We start from the raw sequence: 17,757 nt of genomic DNA, 5'->3' as shown, positions 1-17,757 counted from the left end.
CTCCTCCCGGCTGGGGCCGAGATCCACCCCCCCCCCCCCCCCGGGCACCGAAACCGCCTTCACCCGGACCCCCGGCAAGGACCCCGGACTCTGCAGCAGAGGATGGAGCAGGTGGCGCCACCCAGCCCGGCCGCCGGCTCACAGCCCTGGAGAAGCAAGGTACCGACCCGGGACCCCCCTCGCGACCCCCCCCCCCCTCCCTGTCAACTCCCCCCCCCCCTCCCTGTCAACTCCCCCCCCCCCCTCCCTGTCAACTCCCCCCCCCCTCCCTGTCAACTCCCCCCCCTCCCTGTCAACTCCCCCCCCCCCTCCCTCCCTGTCAACTCCCCCCCCCCCCTCCCTCCCTGTCAACTCCCCCCCCCCCCTCCCTCCCTGTCAACTCCCCCCCCCCCCTCCCTCCCTGTCAACTCCCCCCCCCCCCCCTCCCTCCCTGTCAACTCCCCCCCCCCCCTCCCTCCCTGTCAACTCCCCCCCCCCCCCTCCCTCCCTGTCAACTCCCCCCCCCCTCCCTCCCTCCCTGTCAACTCCCCCCCCCCTCCCTCCCTCCCTGTCAACTCCCCCCCCCCTCCCTCCCTCCCTGTCAACTCCCCCCCCCCTCCCTCCCTGTCAACTCCCCCCCCCCTCCCTCCCTGTCAACTCCCCCCCCCCTCCCTCCCTGTCAACTCCCCCCCCCCTCCCTCCCTCCCAACTCCCCCCCCCTCCCTCCCTCCCAACTCCCCCCCCCCTCCCTCCCTGTCAACTCCCCCCCCCCCTCCCTCCCTGTCAACTCCCCCCCCCTCCCTCCCTGTCAACTCCCCCCCCCCTCCCTCCCTGTCAACTCCCCCCCCCTCCCTCCCTGTCAACTCCCCCCCCTCCCTCCCTGTCAACTCCCCCCCCTCCCTCCCTGTCAACTCCCCCCCCCTCCCTCCCTGTCAACTCCCCCCCCCTCCCTCCCTGTCAACTCCCCCCCCTCCCTCCCTGTCAACTCCCCCCCCCTCCCTCCCTGTCAACTCCCCCCCCCTCCCTCCCTGTCAACTCCCCCCCCCTCCCTCCCTGTCAACTCCCCCCCCCCTCCCTCCCTGTCAACTCCCCCCCCCTCCCTCCCTGTCAACTCCCCCCCCCTCCCTCCCTGTCAACTCCCCCCCCCCTCCCTCCCTGTCAACTCCCCCCCCCTCCCTCCCTGTCAACTCTCCCCCCCCTCCCTCCCTGTCAACTCTCCCCCCCCTCCCTCCCTGTCAACTCTCCCCCCCCTCCCTCCCTGTCAACTCCCCCCCCTCCCTCCCTCCCTGTCAACTCCCCCCCTCCCTGTCAACTCCCCCCCCCTCCCTGTCAACTCCCCCCCCCTCCCTGTCAACTCCCCCCCCCTCCCTGTCAACTCCCCCCCCCTCCCTGTCAACTCCCCCCCCCTCCCTGTCAACTCCCCCCCCCTCCCTGTCAACTCCCCCCCCCTCCCTGTCAACTCCCCCCCCCTCCCTGTCAACTCCCCCCCCCTCCCTGTCAACTCCCCCCCCCTCCCTGTCAACTCCCCCCCCCTCCCTGTCAACTCCCCCCCCCTCCCTGTCAACTCCCCCCCCCTCCCTGTCAACTCCCCCCCCCTCCCTGTCAACTCCCCCCCCCTCCCTGTCAACTCCCCCCCCCTCCCTGTCAACTCCCCCCCCCTCCCTGTCAACTCCCCCCCCCTCCCTGTCAACTCCCCCCCCCTCCCTGTCAACTCCCCCCCCCTCCCTGTCAACTCCCCCCCCCTCCCTCCCTGTCAACTCCCCCCCCCTCCCTCCCTGTCAACTCCCCCCCCCTCCCTCCCTGTCAACTCCCCCCCCCCCCTCCCTGTCAACTCCCCCCCCCCCCTCCCTGTCAACTCCCCCCCCCCCCTCCCTGTCAACTCCCCCCCCCCCTCCCTGTCAACTCCCCCCCCCTCCCTCCCTGTCAACTCCCCCCCCCTCCCTCCCTGTCAACTCCCCCCCCCTCCCTCCCTGTCAACTCCCCCCCCCTCCCTCCCTGTCAACTCCCCCCCCCTCCCTCCCTGTCAACTCCCCCCCCCTCCCTCCCTGTCAACTCCCCCCCCCTCCCTCCCTGTCAACTCCCCCCCCCTCCCTCCCTGTCAACTCCCCCCCCCTCCCTCCCTGTCAACTCCCCCCCCCTCCCTCCCTGTCAACTCCCCCCCCCTCCCTCCCTGTCAACTCCCCCCCCCTCCCTCCCTGTCAACTCCCCCCCCCTCCCTCCCTGTCAACTCCCCCCCCCTCCCTCCCTGTCAACTCCCCCCCCCTCCCTCCCTGTCAACTCCCCCCCCCTCCCTCCCTGTCAACTCCCCCCCCCTCCCTCCCTGTCAACTCCCCCCCCCTCCCTCCCTGTCAACTCCCCCCCCCTCCCTCCCTGTCAACTCCCCCCCCCCTCCCTCCCTGTCAACTCCCCCCCCCTCCCTCCCTGTCAACTCCCCCCCCCTCCCTCCCTGTCAACTCCCCCCCCTCCCTCCCTGTCAACTCCCCCCCCCCCTCCCTCCCTGTCAACTCCCCCCCCCCTCCCTCCCTGTCAACTCCCCCCCCTCCCTCCCCCCCTGTCAACTCCTCCCCCTCCCTCCCTCCCTGTCAACTCCCCCCCCTCCCTCCCTCCCTGTCAACTCCCCCCCCCTCCCTCCCTGTCAACTCCCCCCCCCTCCCTCCCTGTCAACTCCCCCCCCCCCCTCCCTGTCAACTCCCCCCCCCCCCTCCCTGTCAACTCCCCCCCTCCCTCCCTGTCAACTCCCCCACGCCCCTCCCTGTCAACTCCCCCCCCCCTCCCTGTCAACTCCCCCCCCCCCTCCCTGTCAACTCCCCCCCCCTCCCTGTCAACTCCCCCCCCCCCCTCCCTGTCAACTCCCCCCCCCCCTCCCTGTCAACTCCCCCCCCTCCCTGTCAACTCCCCCCCTCCCTGTCAACTCCCCCCCCCCCTCCCAACTCCCCCCCCCCCCCTCCCAACTCCCCCCCCCCTCCCTGTCAACTCCCCCCCCCTCCCTGTCAACTCCCCCCCCCTCCCTGTCAACTCCCCCCCCCTCCCTGTCAACTCCCCCCCCCCCTCCCTGTCAACTCCCCCCCCCTCCCTGTCAACTCCCCCCCCCCCTCCCTGTCAACTCCCCCCCCTCCCTGTCAACTCCCCCCCCTCCCTGTCAACTCCCCCCCCTCCCTGTCAACTCCCCCCCCCTCCCTGTCAACTCCCCCCCCCCTCCCTGTCAACTCCCCCCCCCCCCCTCCCTGTCAACTCCCCCCCCCCCCTCCCTGTCAACTCCCCCCCCCTCCCTGTCAACTCCCCCCCCCTCCCTGTCAATTCCCCCCCCCCCTCCCTGTCAACTCCCCCCCCCCCCCCTGTCAACTCCCCCCCCCCCCCCTGTCAACTCCCCCCCCCCCCCCCTGTCAACTCCCCCCCCCCCTCCCTGTCAACTCCCCCCCCCCCCCCTCCCTGTCAACTCCCCCCCCCCCCCCTGTCAACTCCCCCCCCCCCTGTCAACTCCCCCCCCCCCCCCGTCCCTGTCAACTCCCCCCCCCCCCCCCTCGCTGTCAACTCCCCCCCCCCTCCCTGTCAACTCCCCCCCCCTCCCTGTCAACTCCCCCCCCCCCTCCCTGTCAACCCCCCCCCCCCCCCTCCCTGTCAACTCCCCCTCCCCCCTCCCTGTCAACTCCCCCCCCCCTCCCTGTCAACTCCCCCCCCCCCCCTGTCAACTCCCCCCCCCCCCTCCCTGTCAACTCCCCCCCCCCCCTCCCTCTCAACTCCCCCCCCCCCCCCTCCCTGTCAACTCCCCCCCCCCTCCCTGTCAACTCCCCCCCCTCCCTGTCAACTCCCCCCCCCCTCCCTGTCAACTCCCCCCCCCCCTCCCTGTCAACTCCCCCCCCCCCTCCCTGTCAACTCCCCCCCCCCCCCCCTCCCTGTCAACTCCCCCCCTCCCTGTCAACTCCCCCCCTCCCTGTCAACTCCCCCCCTCCCTGTCAACTCCCCCCCTCCCTGTCAACTCCCCCCCTCCCTGTCAACTCCCCCCCTCCCTGTCAACTCCCCCCCTCCCTGTCAACTCCCCCCCTCCCTGTCAACTCCCCCCCCTCCCTGTCAACTCCCCCCCCTCCCTGTCAACTCCCCCCCCCTCCCTGTCAACTCCCCCCCCCCCCCTCCCTGTCTACTCCCCCCCCCCCCTCCCTGTCAACTCCCCCCCCCTCCCTGTCAACTCCCCCCCCCCCCCTCCCTGTCAACTCCCCCCCCCCTCCCTGTCAACTCCCCCCCCCCCTCCCTGTCAACTCCCCCCCCCCCTCCCTGTCAACTCCCCCCCCCCCCCTCCCTGTCAACTCCCCCCCCCCCCTCCCTGTCAACTCCACCCCCCCCTCCCTGTCAACTCCCCCCCCCCCCCCTGTCAACTCCCCCCCCCCCTCCCTGTCAACTCCCCCCCCCCCCCTCCCTGTCAACTCCCCCCCCCCCCCCTCCCTGTCAACTCCCCCCCCCCCCCCTCCCTGTCAACTCCCCCCCCCCCCTCCCTGTCAACTCCCCCCCCCCTCCCTGTCAACTCCCCCCCCCTCCCTGTCAACTCCCCCCCCCTCCCTGTCAACTCCCCCCCCCCTCCCTGTCAACTCCCCCCCCCTCCCTGTCAACTCCCCCCCCCCCCTCCCTGTCAACTCCCCCCCCCCTCCCTGTCAACTCCCCCCCCCCCTCCCTGTCAACTCCCCCCCCCCCTCCCTGTCAACTCCGCCCCCCCCTCCCTGTCAACTCCCCCCCCCCTCCCTGTCAACTCCCCCCCCCCCCCTGTCAACTCCCCCCCCCCCCCTCCCTGTCAACTCCCCCCCCCCCCTCCCTGTCAACTCCCCCCCCCCTCCCTGTCAACTCCCCCCCCCTCCCTGTCAACTCCCCCCCCCTCCCTGTCAACTCCCCCCCCCCTCCCTGTCAACTCCCCCCCCCTCCCTCCCTGTCAACTCCCCCCCCCTCCCTCCCTGTCAACTCCCCCCCCCTCCCTCCCTGTCAACTCCCCCCCCTCCCTCCCTGTCAACTCCCCCCCCCCTCCCTCCCTGTCAACTCCCCCCCCTCCCTCCCTGTCAACTCCCCCCCCCTCCCTGTCAACTCCCCCCCCCCTCCCTGTCAACTCCCCCCCCCCTCCCTGTCAACTCCCCCCCCCCCTCCCTGTCAACTCCCCCCCCCCTCCCTGTCAACTCCCCCCCCCTCCCTGTCAACTCCCCCCCCCTCCCTGTCAACTCCCCCCCCTCCCTGTCAACTCCCCCCCCCTCCCTGTCAACTCCCCCCCCTCCCTGTCAACTCCCCCCCCCCCCTCCCTGTCAACTCCCCCCCCCCTCCCTGTCAACTCCCCCCCCCTCCCTGTCAACTCCCCCCCCCTCCCTGTCAACTCCCCCCCCTCCCTGTCAACTCCCCCCCCCCCTCCCTGTCAACTCCCCCCCCCCCTCCCTGTCAACTCCCCCCCCCCCTCCCTGTCAACTCCCCCCCCCCTCCCTGTCAACTCCCCCCCCCCCTCCCTGTCAACTCCCCCCCCCTCCCTGTCAACTCCCCCCCCCCCCTGTCAACTCCCCCCCCCCCCCCCCTGTCAACTCCCCCCCCCCCCTGTCAACTCCCCCCCCCCCTGTCAACTCCCCCCCCCCCCCTGTCAACTCCCCCCCCCCCCCCCTGTCAACTCCCCCCCCCTGTCAACTCCCCCCCCCCTGTCAACTCCCCCCCCCTGTCAACCCCCCCCCCTGTCAACCCCCCCCACGGTCAACCCCCCCCCCTGTCAACCCCCCCCCCTGTCAACCCCCCCCCCTGTCAACCCCCCCCCTGTCAACCCCCCCCCTGTCAACCCCCCCCCTGTCAACCCCCCCCCTGTCAACCCCCCCCCTGTCAACCCCCCCCCCTGTCAACCCCCCCCCTGTCAACCCCCCCCCTGTCAACCCCCCCCCCTGTCAACCCCCCCCCTGTCAACTCCCCCCCCTGTCAACCCCCCCCCTGTCAACCCCCCCCCCTGTCAACTCCCCCCCCTGTCAACTCCCCCCCCCCCCTGTCAACTCCCCCCCCCCCTGTCAACTCCCCCCCCGTCAACTCCCCCCCCTGTCAACTCCCCCCCCCTGTCAACTCCCCCCCCTGTCAACTCCCCCCCCTGTCAACTCCCCCCCCTGTCAACTCCCCCCCCTGTCAACTCCCCCCCCCTGTCAACTCCCCCCCCCTGTCAACTCCCCCCCCCTGTCAACTCCCCCCCCCTGTCAACTCCCCCCCCCTGTCAACTCCCCCCCCCCCCTGTCAACTCCCCCCCCCCCTGTCAACTCCCCCCCCCTGTCAACTCCCCCCCCTGTCAACTCCCCCCCTGTCAACTCCCCCCCTGTCAACTCCCCCCCTGTCAACTCCCCCCCCCTGTCAACTCCCCCCCCCTGTCAACTCCCCCCCCCTGTCAACTCCCCCCCCCTGTCAACTCCCCCCCCCTCCCTGTCAATTCCCCCCCCCCCTCCCTGTCAACTCCCCCCCCCCCCCCCTGTCAACTCCCCCCCCCCCCCCCTGTCAACTCCCCCCCCCCCCCTCCCTGTCAACTCCCCCCCCCCCCCCCTCCCTGTCAACTCCCCCCCCCCCCTGTCAACTCCCCCCCCCCCTGTCAACTCCCCCCCCCCCCCCGTCCCTGTCAACTCCCCCCCCCCCCCCCCTCGCTGTCAACTCCCCCCCCCTCGCTGTCAACTCCCCCCCCCTCCCTGTCAACTCCCCCCCCCCCTCCCTGTCAACTCCCCCCCCCCTCCCTGTCAACTCCCCCCCCCCCTCCCTGTCAACTCCCCCCCCCCCTCCCTGTCAACTCCCCCCCCCCCCCCCTGTCAACTCCCCCCCCCCCTCCCTGTCAACTCCCCCCCCCCCCTCCCTGTCAACTCCCCCCCCCCCCCCTCCCTGTCAACTCCCCCCCCCCCTCCCTGTCAACTCCCCCCCCCCCTCCCTGTCAACTCCCCCCCCCCCTCCCTGTCAACTCCCCCCCCCCCTCCCTGTCAACTCCCCCCCCCCTCCCTGTCAACTCCCCCCCCCCCCCCTCCCTGTCAACTCCCCCCCCTCCCTGTCAACTCCCCCCCTCCCTGTCAACTCCCCCCCTCCCTGTCAACTCCCCCCCTCCCTGTCAACTCCCCCCCTCCCTGTCAACTCCCCCCCTCCCTGTCAACTCCCCCCCTCCCTGTCAACTCCCCCCCTCCCTGTCAACTCCCCCCCCCTCCCTGTCAACTCCCCCCCCTCCCTGTCAACTCCCCCCCCCTCCCTGTCAACTCCCCCCCCCCCTCCCTGTCTACTCCCCCCCCCCCTCCCTGTCAACTCCCCCCCCTCCCTGTCAACTCCCCCCCCCCCCTCCCTGTCAACTCCCCCCCCCCCTCCCTGTCAACTCCCCCCCCCCCCTCCCTGTCAACTCCCCCCCCCCCCTCCCTGTCAACTCCCCCCCCCCCCTCCCTGTCAACTCCCCCCCCCCCCTCCCTGTCAACTCCCCCCCCCCCCCCTCCCTGTCAACTCCCCCCCCCCCTCCCTGTCAACTCCCCCCCCCCCTCCCTGTCAACTCCCCCCCCCCCCTCCCTGTCAACTCCCCCCCCCCCCCTCCCTGTCAACTCCCCCCCCCCCCCCTCCCTGTCAACTCCCCCCCCCCCCTCCCTGTCAACTCCCCCCCCCCCCCTGTCAACTCCCCCCCCCTCCCTGTCAACTCCCCCCCCCCTCCCTGTCAACTCCCCCCCCCTCCCTGTCAACTCCCCCCCCCCCCTCCCTGTCAACTCCCCCCCCCCCTCCCTGTCAACTCCCCCCCCCCCCCTCCCTGTCAACTCCCCCCCCCCCCCTCCCTGTCAACTCCCCCCCCCCCTCCCTGTCAACTCCCCCCCCCCCTCCCTGTCAACTCCCCCCCCCCCCTGTCAACTCCCCCCCCCCCCCCTCCCTGTCAACTCCCCCCCCCCCCTCCCTGTCAACTCCCCCCCCCCTCCCTGTCAACTCCCCCCCCCTCCCTGTCAACTCCCCCCCCCCTCCCTGTCAACTCCCCCCCCCCTCCCTGTCAACTCCCCCCCCCTCCCTCCCTGTCAACTCCCCCCCCCTCCCTCCCTGTCAACTCCCCCCCCTCCCTCCCTGTCAACTCCCCCCCCCCTCCCTCCCTGTCAACTCCCCCCCCTCCCTCCCTGTCAACTCCCCCCCCCTCCCTGTCAACTCCCCCCCCCCTCCCTGTCAACTCCCCCCCCCCTCCCTGTCAACTCCCCCCCCCCCTCCCTGTCAACTCCCCCCCCCCTCCCTGTCAACTCCCCCCCCCTCCCTGTCAACTCCCCCCCCTCCCTGTCAACTCCCCCCCCCTCCCTGTCAACTCCCCCCCCCTCCCTGTCAACTCCCCCCCCCTCCCTGTCAACTCCCCCCCCTCCCTGTCAACTCCCCCCCCCCCTCCCTGTCAACTCCCCCCCCCCTCCCTGTCAACTCCCCCCCCCTCCCTGTCAACTCCCCCCCCCTCCCTGTCAACTCCCCCCCCTCCCTGTCAACTCCCCCCCCCCTCCCTGTCAACTCCCCCCCCCCCTCCCTGTCAACTCCCCCCCCCCTCCCTGTCAACTCCCCCCCCCCCCCCTGTCAACTCCCCCCCCCTCCCTGTCAACTCCCCCCCCCCCCCTGTCAACTCCCCCCCCCCCCCTGTCAACTCCCCCCCCCCCCCCTGTCAACTCCCCCCCCCCCCCTGTCAACTCCCCCCCCCCCCCTGTCAACTCCCCCCCCCCCCCTGTCAACTCCCCCCCCCCCCCCTGTCAACTCCCCCCCCCCCCCTGTCAACTCCCCCCCCCCTGTCAACTCCCCCCCCCCTGTCAACTCCCCCCCCCTGTCAACCCCCCCCCTGTCAACCCCCCCCCACGGTCAACCCCCCCCCCCTGTCAACCCCCCCCCCTGTCAACCCCCCCCCCTGTCAACCCCCCCCCTGTCAACCCCCCCCCTGTCAACCCCCCCCCTGTCAACCCCCCCCCTGTCAACCCCCCCCCTGTCAACCCCCCCCCCTGTCAACCCCCCCCCTGTCAACCCCCCCCCTGTCAACCCCCCCCCTGTCAACCCCCCCCCTGTCAACCCCCCCCCTGTCAACCCCCCCCCCTGTCAACCCCCCCCCTGTCAACCCCCCCCCTGTCAACCCCCCCCCCTGTCAACCCCCCCCCTGTCAACTCCCCCCCCTGTCAACCCCCCCCCTGTCAACCCCCCCCCCTGTCAACTCCCCCCCCTGTCAACTCCCCCCCCCCCCTGTCAACTCCCCCCCCCCTGTCAACTCCCCCCCCCCTGTCAACTCCCCCCCCGTCAACTCCCCCCCCTGTCAACTCCCCCCCCTGTCAACTCCCCCCCCTGTCAACTCCCCCCCCCTGTCAACTCCCCCCCCTGTCAACTCCCCCCCCTGTCAACTCCCCCCCCTGTCAACTCCCCCCCCTGTCAACTCCCCCCCCTGTCAACTCCCCCCCCCTGTCAACTCCCCCCCCCCCTGTCAACTCCCCCCCCCTGTCAACTCCCCCCCCCTGTCAACTCCCCCCCCCCTGTCAACTCCCCCCCCCGTCAACTCCCCCCCCCTGTCAACTCCCCCCCCTGTCAACTCCCCCCCTGTCAACTCCCCCCCTGTCAACTCCCCCCCTGTCAACTCCCCCCCCCTGTCAACTCCCCCCCCCTGTCAACTCCCCCCCCCTGTCAACTCCCCCCCCCTGTCAACTCCCCCCCCCTGTCAACTCCCCCCCCCTCCCTGTCAACTCCCCCCCCCTCCCTGTCAACTCCCCCCCCCTCCCTGTCAACTCCCCCCCCTCCCTGTCAACTCCCCCCCCCTCCCTGTCAACTCCCCCCCCCTCCCTGTCAACTCCCCCCCCCCCCTCCCTGTCAACTCCCCCCTCCCTGTCAACTCCCCCCCCCTGTCAACTCCCCCCCCCCCCCCCTGTCGTCAACCCCCCCCCTCCCTGTCGTCAACCCCCCCCCTCCCTGTCAACTCCCCCCCCCCTCCCTGTCAACTCCCCCCCCCCTCCCTGTCAACTCCCCCCCCCTCCCTGTCAACTCCCCCCCCCCCTCCCTGTCAACTCCCCCCCCCTCCCTGTCAACTCCCCCCCCCCCCCTCCCTCTCAACTCCCCCCCTCCCTGTCAACTCCCCCCCCCCCTGTCAACTCCCCCCCCCCCTCCCTGTCAACTCCCCCCTCCGTGTCAACTCCCCCCCTCCCTGCCAACTCCCCCCCCTCCCTGTCAACTCCCCCCCCTCCCTGTCAACTCCCCCCCTCCCTGTCAACTCCCCCCCCCCTCCCTGTCAACTCCCCCCCCCCCTCCCTGTCAACTCCCCCCCCCCCTCCCTGTCAACTCCCCCCCCCTCCCTGTCAACTCCCCCCCCTCCCTGTCAACTCCCCCCCCCCTCCCTGTCAACTCCCCCCCCCCTCCCTGTCAACTCCCCCCCCCTCCCTGTCAACTCCCCCCCCCTCCCTGTCAACTGCCCCCCCCCTCCCTGTCAACTCCCCCCCCCTCCCTGTCAACTCCCCCCCCCCCTCCCTGTCAACTCCCCCCCCTCCCTGTCAACTCCCCCCCCTCCCTGTCAACTCCCCCCCCCTCCCTGTCAACTCCCCCCCCCCCTCCCTGTCAACCCCCCCCCCTCCCTGTCAACTCCCCCCCCCCTCCCTGTCAACTCCCCCCCCCCCCTCCCTGTCAACTCCCCCCCCTCCCTGTCAACTCCCCCCCCTCCCTGTCAACTCCCCCCCCCCTCCCTGTCAACTCCCCCCCCCTCCCTGTCAACTCCCCCCCCCTCCCTGTCAACTCCCCCCCCTCCCTGTCAACTCCCCCCCCTCCCTGTCAACTCCCCCCCCTCCCTGTCAACTCCCCCCCCTCCCTGTCAACTCCCCCCCCTCCCTGTCAACTCCCCCCCCTCCCTGTCAACTCCCCCCCCTCCCTGTCAACTCCCCCCCCTCCCTGTCAACTCCCCCCCCCTCCCTGTCAACTCCCCCCCCCTCCCTGTCAACTCCCCCCCCCCCCTCCCTGTCAACTCCCCCCCTCCCTGTCAACTCCCCCCCCCTCCCTGTCAACTCCCCCCCCCCCTGTCAACTCCCCCCCCCTCCCTGTCAACTCCCCCCCCCTCCCTGTCAACTCCCCCCCCCTCCCTGTCAACTCCCCCCCCCCTCCCTGTCAACTCCCCCCCCCCCTCCCTGTCAACTCCCCCCCCTTCCCTGTCAACTCCCCCCCCCCTCCCTGTCAACTCCACCCCCCCCCTGTCAACTCCCCCCCCTGTCAACTCCCCCCCCCTGTCAACTCCCCCCCCCTGTCAACTCCCCCCCCCTGTCAACTCCCCCCCCCCCTCCCTGTCAACTCCCTCCCCCCCTCCCTGTCAACTCCCCCCCCCCTCCCTGTCAACTCCCCCCCCTCCCTGTCAACTCCCCCCCCCCTCCCTGTCAACTCCCCCCCCCCCCTCCCTGTCAACTCCCCCCCCCCTCCCTGTCAACTCCCCCCCCTCCCTGTCAACTCCCCCCCTCCCTGTCAACTCCCCCCCCCCTCCCTGTCAACTCCCCCCCCCCCTCCCTGTCAACTACCCCCCCCCACCCTGTCAACTCCCCCCCCCCTCCCTGTCAACTCCCCCCCCTCCCTGTCAACTCCCCCCCCCCTGTCAACTCCCCCCCCCTCCCTGTCAACTCCCCCCCCCTCCCTGTCAACTCCCCCCCCCTCCCTGTCAACTCCCCCCCCCTCCCTGTCAACTCCCCCCCCCTCCCTGTCAACTCCCCCCCCCCTCCCTGTCAACTCCCCCCCCTTCCCTGTCAACTCCCCCCCCCCTCCCTGTCAACTCCACCCCCCCCCTGTCAACTCCCCCCCCCTGTCAACTCCCCCCCCTGTCAACTCCCCCCCCCTGTCAACTCCCCCCCCCCCCTCCCTGTCAACTCCCTCCCCCCCTCCCTGTCAACTCCCCCCCCCTCCCTGTCAACTCCCCCCCCCTCCCTGTCAACTCCCCCCCCTCCCTGTCAACTCCCCCCCTCCCTGTCAACTCCCCCCCCCCCCCTCCCTGTCAACTCCCCCCCCCCCCTCCCTGTCAACTACCCCCCCCACCCTGTCAACTCCCCCCCCCACCCTGTCAACTCCCCCCCCCCTCCCTGTCAACTCCCCCCCCCTCCCTCCCTGTCAACTCCCCCCCCCTCCCTCCCTGTCAACTCCCCCCCCCCTCCCTCCCTCCCTGTCAACTCCCCCCCTCCCTCCCTGTCAACTCCCCCCCTCCCTCCCTGTCAACTCCCCCCCCCCTCCCTGTCAACTCCCCCCCCTCCCTCCCTGTCAACTCCCCCTATCCTCCCTGTCAACTCCCCCCCCCTCCCTCCCTGTCAACTCCCCCCCCCTCCCTCCCTGTCAACTCCCCCCCCCTCCCTCCCTGTCAACTCCCCCGCCTCCCTCCCTGTCAACTCCCCCCCCCCTCCCTCCCTGTCAACTCCCCCCCTCCCTCCCTGTCAACTCCCCCCCCTCCCTCCCTGTCAACTCCCCCCCCCTCCCTCCCTGTCAACTCCCCCCCCCTCCCTCCCTGTCAACTACCCCCCCCTCCCTCCCTGTCAACTCCCCCCCCCTCCCTCCCTGTCAACTCCCCCCCCTCCCTCCCTGTCAACTCCCCCCCCTCCCTCCCTGTCAACTCCCCCCCCCTCCCTCCCTGTCAACTCCCCCCCCTCCCTCCCTGTCAACTCCCCCCCCCTCCCTCCCTGTCAACTCCCCCCCCCCTCCCTCCCTGTCAACTCCCCCCCCTCCCTCCCTCCCTGTCAACTCCCCCCCCTCCCTCCCTGTCAACTCCCCCCCCCTCCCTCCCTGTCAACTCCCCCCCCTCCCTCCCTGTCAACTCCCCCCCCTCCCTCCCTGTCAACTCCCCCCTCCCTCCCTGTCAACTCCCCCCTCCCTCCCTGTCAACTCCCCCCCCCCTCCCTCCCTGTCAACTCCCCCCCCCCTCCCTCCCTGTCAACTCCCCCCCCCCTCCCTCCCTGTCAACTCCCCCCCCTCCCTCCCTGTCAACTCCCCCCCTCCCTCCCTGTCAACTCCCCCCCTCCCTCCCTGTCAACTCCCCCCCCCCTCCCTCCCTGTCAACTCCCCCCCCCCTCCCTCCCTGTCAACTCCCCCCCCCCTCCCTCCCTGTCAACTCCCCCCCTCCCTCCCTGTCAACTCCCCCCCCCCTCCCTCCCTGTCAACTCCCCCCCCCCCCTCCCTCCCTGTCAACTCCCTCCCCTCCCTCCCTGTCAACTCCCCCCTCCCTCCCTGTCAACTCCCCCCTCCCTCCCTGTCAACTCCCCCCCCCCCCCCCCTCCCTCCCTGTCAACTCCCCCCCCCCCCCCTCCCTCCCTGTCAACTCCCCCCCTCCCTCCCTGTCAACTCCCCCCCTCCCTCCCTGTCAACTCCCCCCCTCCCTCCCTGTCAACTCCCCCCCCTCCCTCCCTGTCAACTCCCCCCCTCCCTCCCTGTCAACTCCCCCCCCCTCCCTGTCAACTCCCCCCCCCCCTCCCTGTCAACTCCCCCCCCCCCTCCCTGTCAACTCCCCCCCCCCCTCCCTGTCAACTCCCCCCCCCCTCCCTGTCAACTCTCCCCCCCCCTCCCTGTCAACTCCCCCCCCCCTCCCTGTCAACTCCCCCCCCCCCCCTCCCTGTCATCTCCCCCCCACCCTCCCTGTCAACTCCCCCCCACCCTCCCTGTCAACTCCCCACCCCCTCCCTGTCAACTCCCCCACCCCCTCCCTGTCAACGCCCCCCCCTCCCTGTCAACGCCCCCCCCTCCCTGTCAACTCCCCCCCCCTCCCTGTCAACTCCCCCCCCCCCTCCCTGTCAACTCCCCCCCCCCTCCCTGTCAACTCCCCCCCCTCCCTGTCAACTCCCCCCCCTCCCTGTCAACTCCCCCCCCCCTCCCTGTCAACTCCCCCCCCCCCCTCCCTGTCAACTCCCCCCCCCCCCTCCCTGTCAACTCCCCCCCCCCCTCCCTGTCAACTCCCCCCCCCCCCTCCCTGTCAACTCCCCCCCCCCCCTCCCTGTCAACTCCCCCCCCCCCCTCCCTGTCAACTCCCCCCCCCCTCCCTGTCAACTCCCCCCCCCCCTCCCTGTCAACTCCCCCCCCCCCTCCCTGTCAACTCCCCCCCCCCCTCCCTGTCAACTCCCCCCCCCCCTCCCTGTCAACTCCCCCCCCCCCCCCCTCCCTGTCAACTCCCCCCCCCCCCTCCCTGTCAACTCCCCCCCCATCCCTGTCAACTCCCCCCCCCTCCCCCATCCCTGTCAACTCCCCCCCCCTCCCTGTCAACTCCCCCCCCCCTCCCTGTCAACTCCCCCCCCCTCCCTGTCAACTCCCCCCCCCTCCCTGTCAACTCCCCCCCCCCTCCCTGTCAACTCCCCCCCCCCTCCCTGTCAACTCCCCCCCCCTCCCTGTCAACTCCCCCCCCCTCCCTGTCAACTCCCCCCCCCTCCCTGTCAACTCCCCCCCCCTCCCTGTCAACTCCCCCCCCCCTCCCTGTCAACTCCCCCCCCCCTCCCAGTCAACTCCCCCCCCCCTCCCTGTCAACTCCCCCCCCCCCCCCCTCCCTGTCAACTCCCCCCCCCCCTCCCTGTCAACTCCCCCCCCCCCCCCTCCCTGTCAACTCCCCCCCCCCCTCCCTGTCAACTCCCCCCCCTCCCTGTCAACTCCCCCCCCCCCTCCCTGTCAACTCCCCCCCCCTCCCTGTCAACTCCCCCCCCCCTCCCTGTCAACTCCCCCCCCCCTCCCTGTCAACTCCCCCCCCCCCCTCCCTGTCAACTCCCCCCCCCCCTCCCTGTCAACTCCCCCCCCCCCTCCCTGTCAACTCCCCCCCCCTCCCTGTCAACTCCCCCCCCTCCCTGTCAACTCCCCCCCCCCCTGTCAACTCCCCCCCCCCCCCTCCCTGTCAACTCCCCCCCCCTCCTTGTCAACTCCCCCCCCTCCCTGTCAACTCCCCCCCCCTCCCTGTCAACTCCCCCCCCCCCCCTGTCAACTCCCCCCCCTCCCTGTCAACTCCCCCCCCCCCCTGTCAACTCCCCCCCCCCCCCCTCCCTGTCAACTCCCCCCCCCTCCCTGTCAACTCCCCCCCCTCCCTGTCAACTCCCCCCCCTCCCTGTCAACTCCCCCCCCTCCCTGTCAACTCCCCCCCCCTCCCTGTCAACTCCCCCCCCTCCCTGTCAACTCCCCCCCCCCCTCCCTGTCAACTCCCCCCCCTCCCTGTCAACTCCCCCCCCCCCCCCCTCCCTGTCAACTCCCCCCCCCCTCCCTGTCAACTCCCCCCCCCCTCCCTGTCAACTCCCCCCCCCCCTCCCTGTCAACTCCCCCCCCCCTCCCTGTCAACTCCCCCCCCCCCTCCCAGTCAACTCCCCCCCCCCCCCCTCCCTGTCAACTCCCCCCCCCCCCTCCCTGTCAACTCCCCCCCCCCCTCCCTGTCAACTCCCCCCCCCCCCTCCCTGTCAACTCCCCCCCCCCTCCCTGTCAACTCCCCCCCCCCCTCCCTGTCAACTCCCCCCCCCCCTCCCTGTCAACTTCAACTCCCCCCCCCTCCCTGTCAACTCCCCCCCCCTCCCTGTCAACTCCCCCCCCCTCCCTGTCAACTCCCCCCCCCTCCCTGTCAACTCCCCCCCCCCCCCCTCCCTGTCAACTCCCCCCCCTCCCTGTCAACTCCCCCCCCCCTCCCTGTCAACTCCCCCCCCCCTCCCTGTCAACTCCCCCCCCCCCTCCCTGTCAACTCCCCCCCCCTCCCTGTCAACTCCCCCCCCTCCCTGTCAACTCCCCCCCCCTCCCTGTCAACTCCCCCCCCCCCCCCCCCTCCCTGTCAACTCTCCCCCCCCCTCCCTGTCAACTCCCCCCCCCCTCCCTGTCACCTCCCCCCCCCCCTGTCAACTCTCCCCCCCCCCCCCTCCCTGTCAACTCCCCCCCCCTCCCTGTCAACTCCCCCCCCTCCCTGTCAACTCCCCCCCCCCTCCCTGTCAACTCCCCCCCCCCCTCCCTGTCAACTCCCCCCCCCCCTGTCAACTCCCCCCCCCCCCTCCCTGTCAACTCCCCCCCCCTCCCTGTCAACTCCCCCCCCCCCCTCCCTGTCAACTCCCCCCCCCCTGTCAACTCCCCCCCCCCCCTGTCAACTCCCCCCCCCCTGTCAACTCCCCCCCCTCCCCTGTCAACTCCCCCCCCCCCCCTCCCTGTCAACTCCCCCCCTCCCTGTCAACTCCCCCCCCCCCCCCCCCTCCCTGTCAACTCCCCCCCCCCCCTGTCAACTCTTCCCCCCCCCCCCTCCCTGTCAACTCCCCCCCCCTCCCTGTCAACTCCCCCCCCCTCCCTGTCAACCCCCCCCCCCTCCCTGTCAACTCCCCCCCCCCCCCCTGTCAACTCCCCCCCCCTCCCTGTCAACTCCCCCCCCCTCCCTGTCAACTCCCCCCCCCTCCCTGTCAACTCCCCCCCCTCCCTGTCAACTCCCCCCCCCCCCCCTCCCTGTCAACTCCCCCCCCCCCCCTCCCTGTCAACTCCCCCCCCCTCCCTGTCAACTCCCCCCCCCTCCCTGTCAACTCCCCCACCCCCTCCCTGTCAACTCCCCCCCCCTCCCTGTCAACTCCCCCCCCCCCCTCCCTGTCAACTCCCCCCCCCCCCTCCGTGTCAACTCCCCCCCCCTCCCTGTCAACTCCCCCCCCCCCCCTCCGTGTCAACTCCCCCCCCCCTCCCTGTCAACTCCTCCCCCCCTGTCAACTCTTCCCCCCCCCCCTGTCAACTATCCCCCCCCCCCTGTCAACTATCCCCCCCCCCTGTCAACTATCCCCCCCCCCCTGTCAACTATTCCCCCCCCCTGTCAACTATTCCCCCCCCCCCCTGTCAACTCTCCCCCCCCCCCCCTGTCAACTCCCCCCCCCCCCCCCCCGGTCAACTCCCCCCCCCCCCCCCCCCCCCGTCAACTCCCCCCCCCCCCCCCGTCAACTCCCCCCCCCCCCCCCCCCCGTCAACTCCCCCCCCCCCCCGTCAACTCTCTCCCCCCGTCAACTCCACCCCCCCCCGTCATCTCCACCCCCCCCTGTCAACTCCACCCCCGCCACCCCCCCTGTCAACTCCCCACCCCCCCTGTCAACTCCCCACCCCCCCTGTCAACTCCCCACCCCCCCTGTCAACTCCCCACCCCCCCTGTCAACTCCCCACCCCCCCTGTCAACTCCCCACCCCCCCTGTCAACTCCCCACCCCCCCTGTCAACTCCCCACCCCCCCTGTCAACTCCCCACCCCCCCTGTCAACTCCCCACCCCCCCTGTCAACTCCCCACCCCCCCTGTCAACTCCCCACCCTCCCTGTCAACTCCCCCTCCATCCCTGTCAACCCCTCCTCCATTCCTGTCAACCCCTCCTCCATTCCTATCAACCCCCTCCTCCATTCCTGTCAACCCCTCCTCCATCCCTGTCAACCCCCCCCCCCTCCCCCCCGGTCAACCCCCCCTCCCTCCTTGCCAACCCCCCCCCCCTTCGTGTCAACCCCCCCCCCCCCCCCCCCCGCCCTTCCCCTATGTCAACCTTCCCCACCTCTTTCCCTTTGAATCCCTCCCTCACTGTCAACCTCTGGGACGCCCCCCCCCCCCCCCCCCGAGACTGTGTGAAGTGTTGGTTGGGTCAAACAATGTGAGAGGGAACTAATAACATTGAAATTGACAAGTCCTCAGGGCCTGGGTGAAAGATACCTGAGATTGTTTAGGGGAGAAATAGCAGAAGCTCTTGAGTGTTTTCCAAGCCTCTCTATTCATGGGTGAGATGTTGGGAGACGGCTAATGTTATTTGTTGTTTAAAAGAGAGGAATGTTGTCGTGACCGGTTACTGCTCTTGGAGCCCACTTGTAAATGTGTTTGTGCTGTTTGTGTCAGTAATTCTGTCTGAAC

General features: G+C 72.0%; 1 protein-coding gene across 1 annotated transcript in view; it reads left to right on the top strand.

Annotated features, from left to right (window-relative positions):
- Positions 1-9: 9 nt before the first annotated feature.
- The window catches only part of riok3 (RIO kinase 3 (yeast)), a 76,397-nt gene continuing 58,649 nt past the window's right edge, over positions 10-17,757 (top strand). The window contains exon 1 of the mRNA XM_072468542.1: positions 10-159. Within this exon, the coding sequence (XP_072324643.1) occupies positions 103-159 (57 nt within the window). The 5' untranslated portion in view covers positions 10-102. The remainder of the gene's footprint in view (positions 160-17,757) is intronic.

Source organism: Scyliorhinus torazame, chromosome 11, assembly GCF_047496885.1.
Source record: "Scyliorhinus torazame isolate Kashiwa2021f chromosome 11, sScyTor2.1, whole genome shotgun sequence".
Taxonomy (NCBI): domain Eukaryota; kingdom Metazoa; phylum Chordata; class Chondrichthyes; order Carcharhiniformes; family Scyliorhinidae; genus Scyliorhinus; species Scyliorhinus torazame.
The sequence above is the reverse complement of the archived record's forward strand: the minus strand, read 5'-3'. Positions and strand labels throughout refer to the sequence as shown.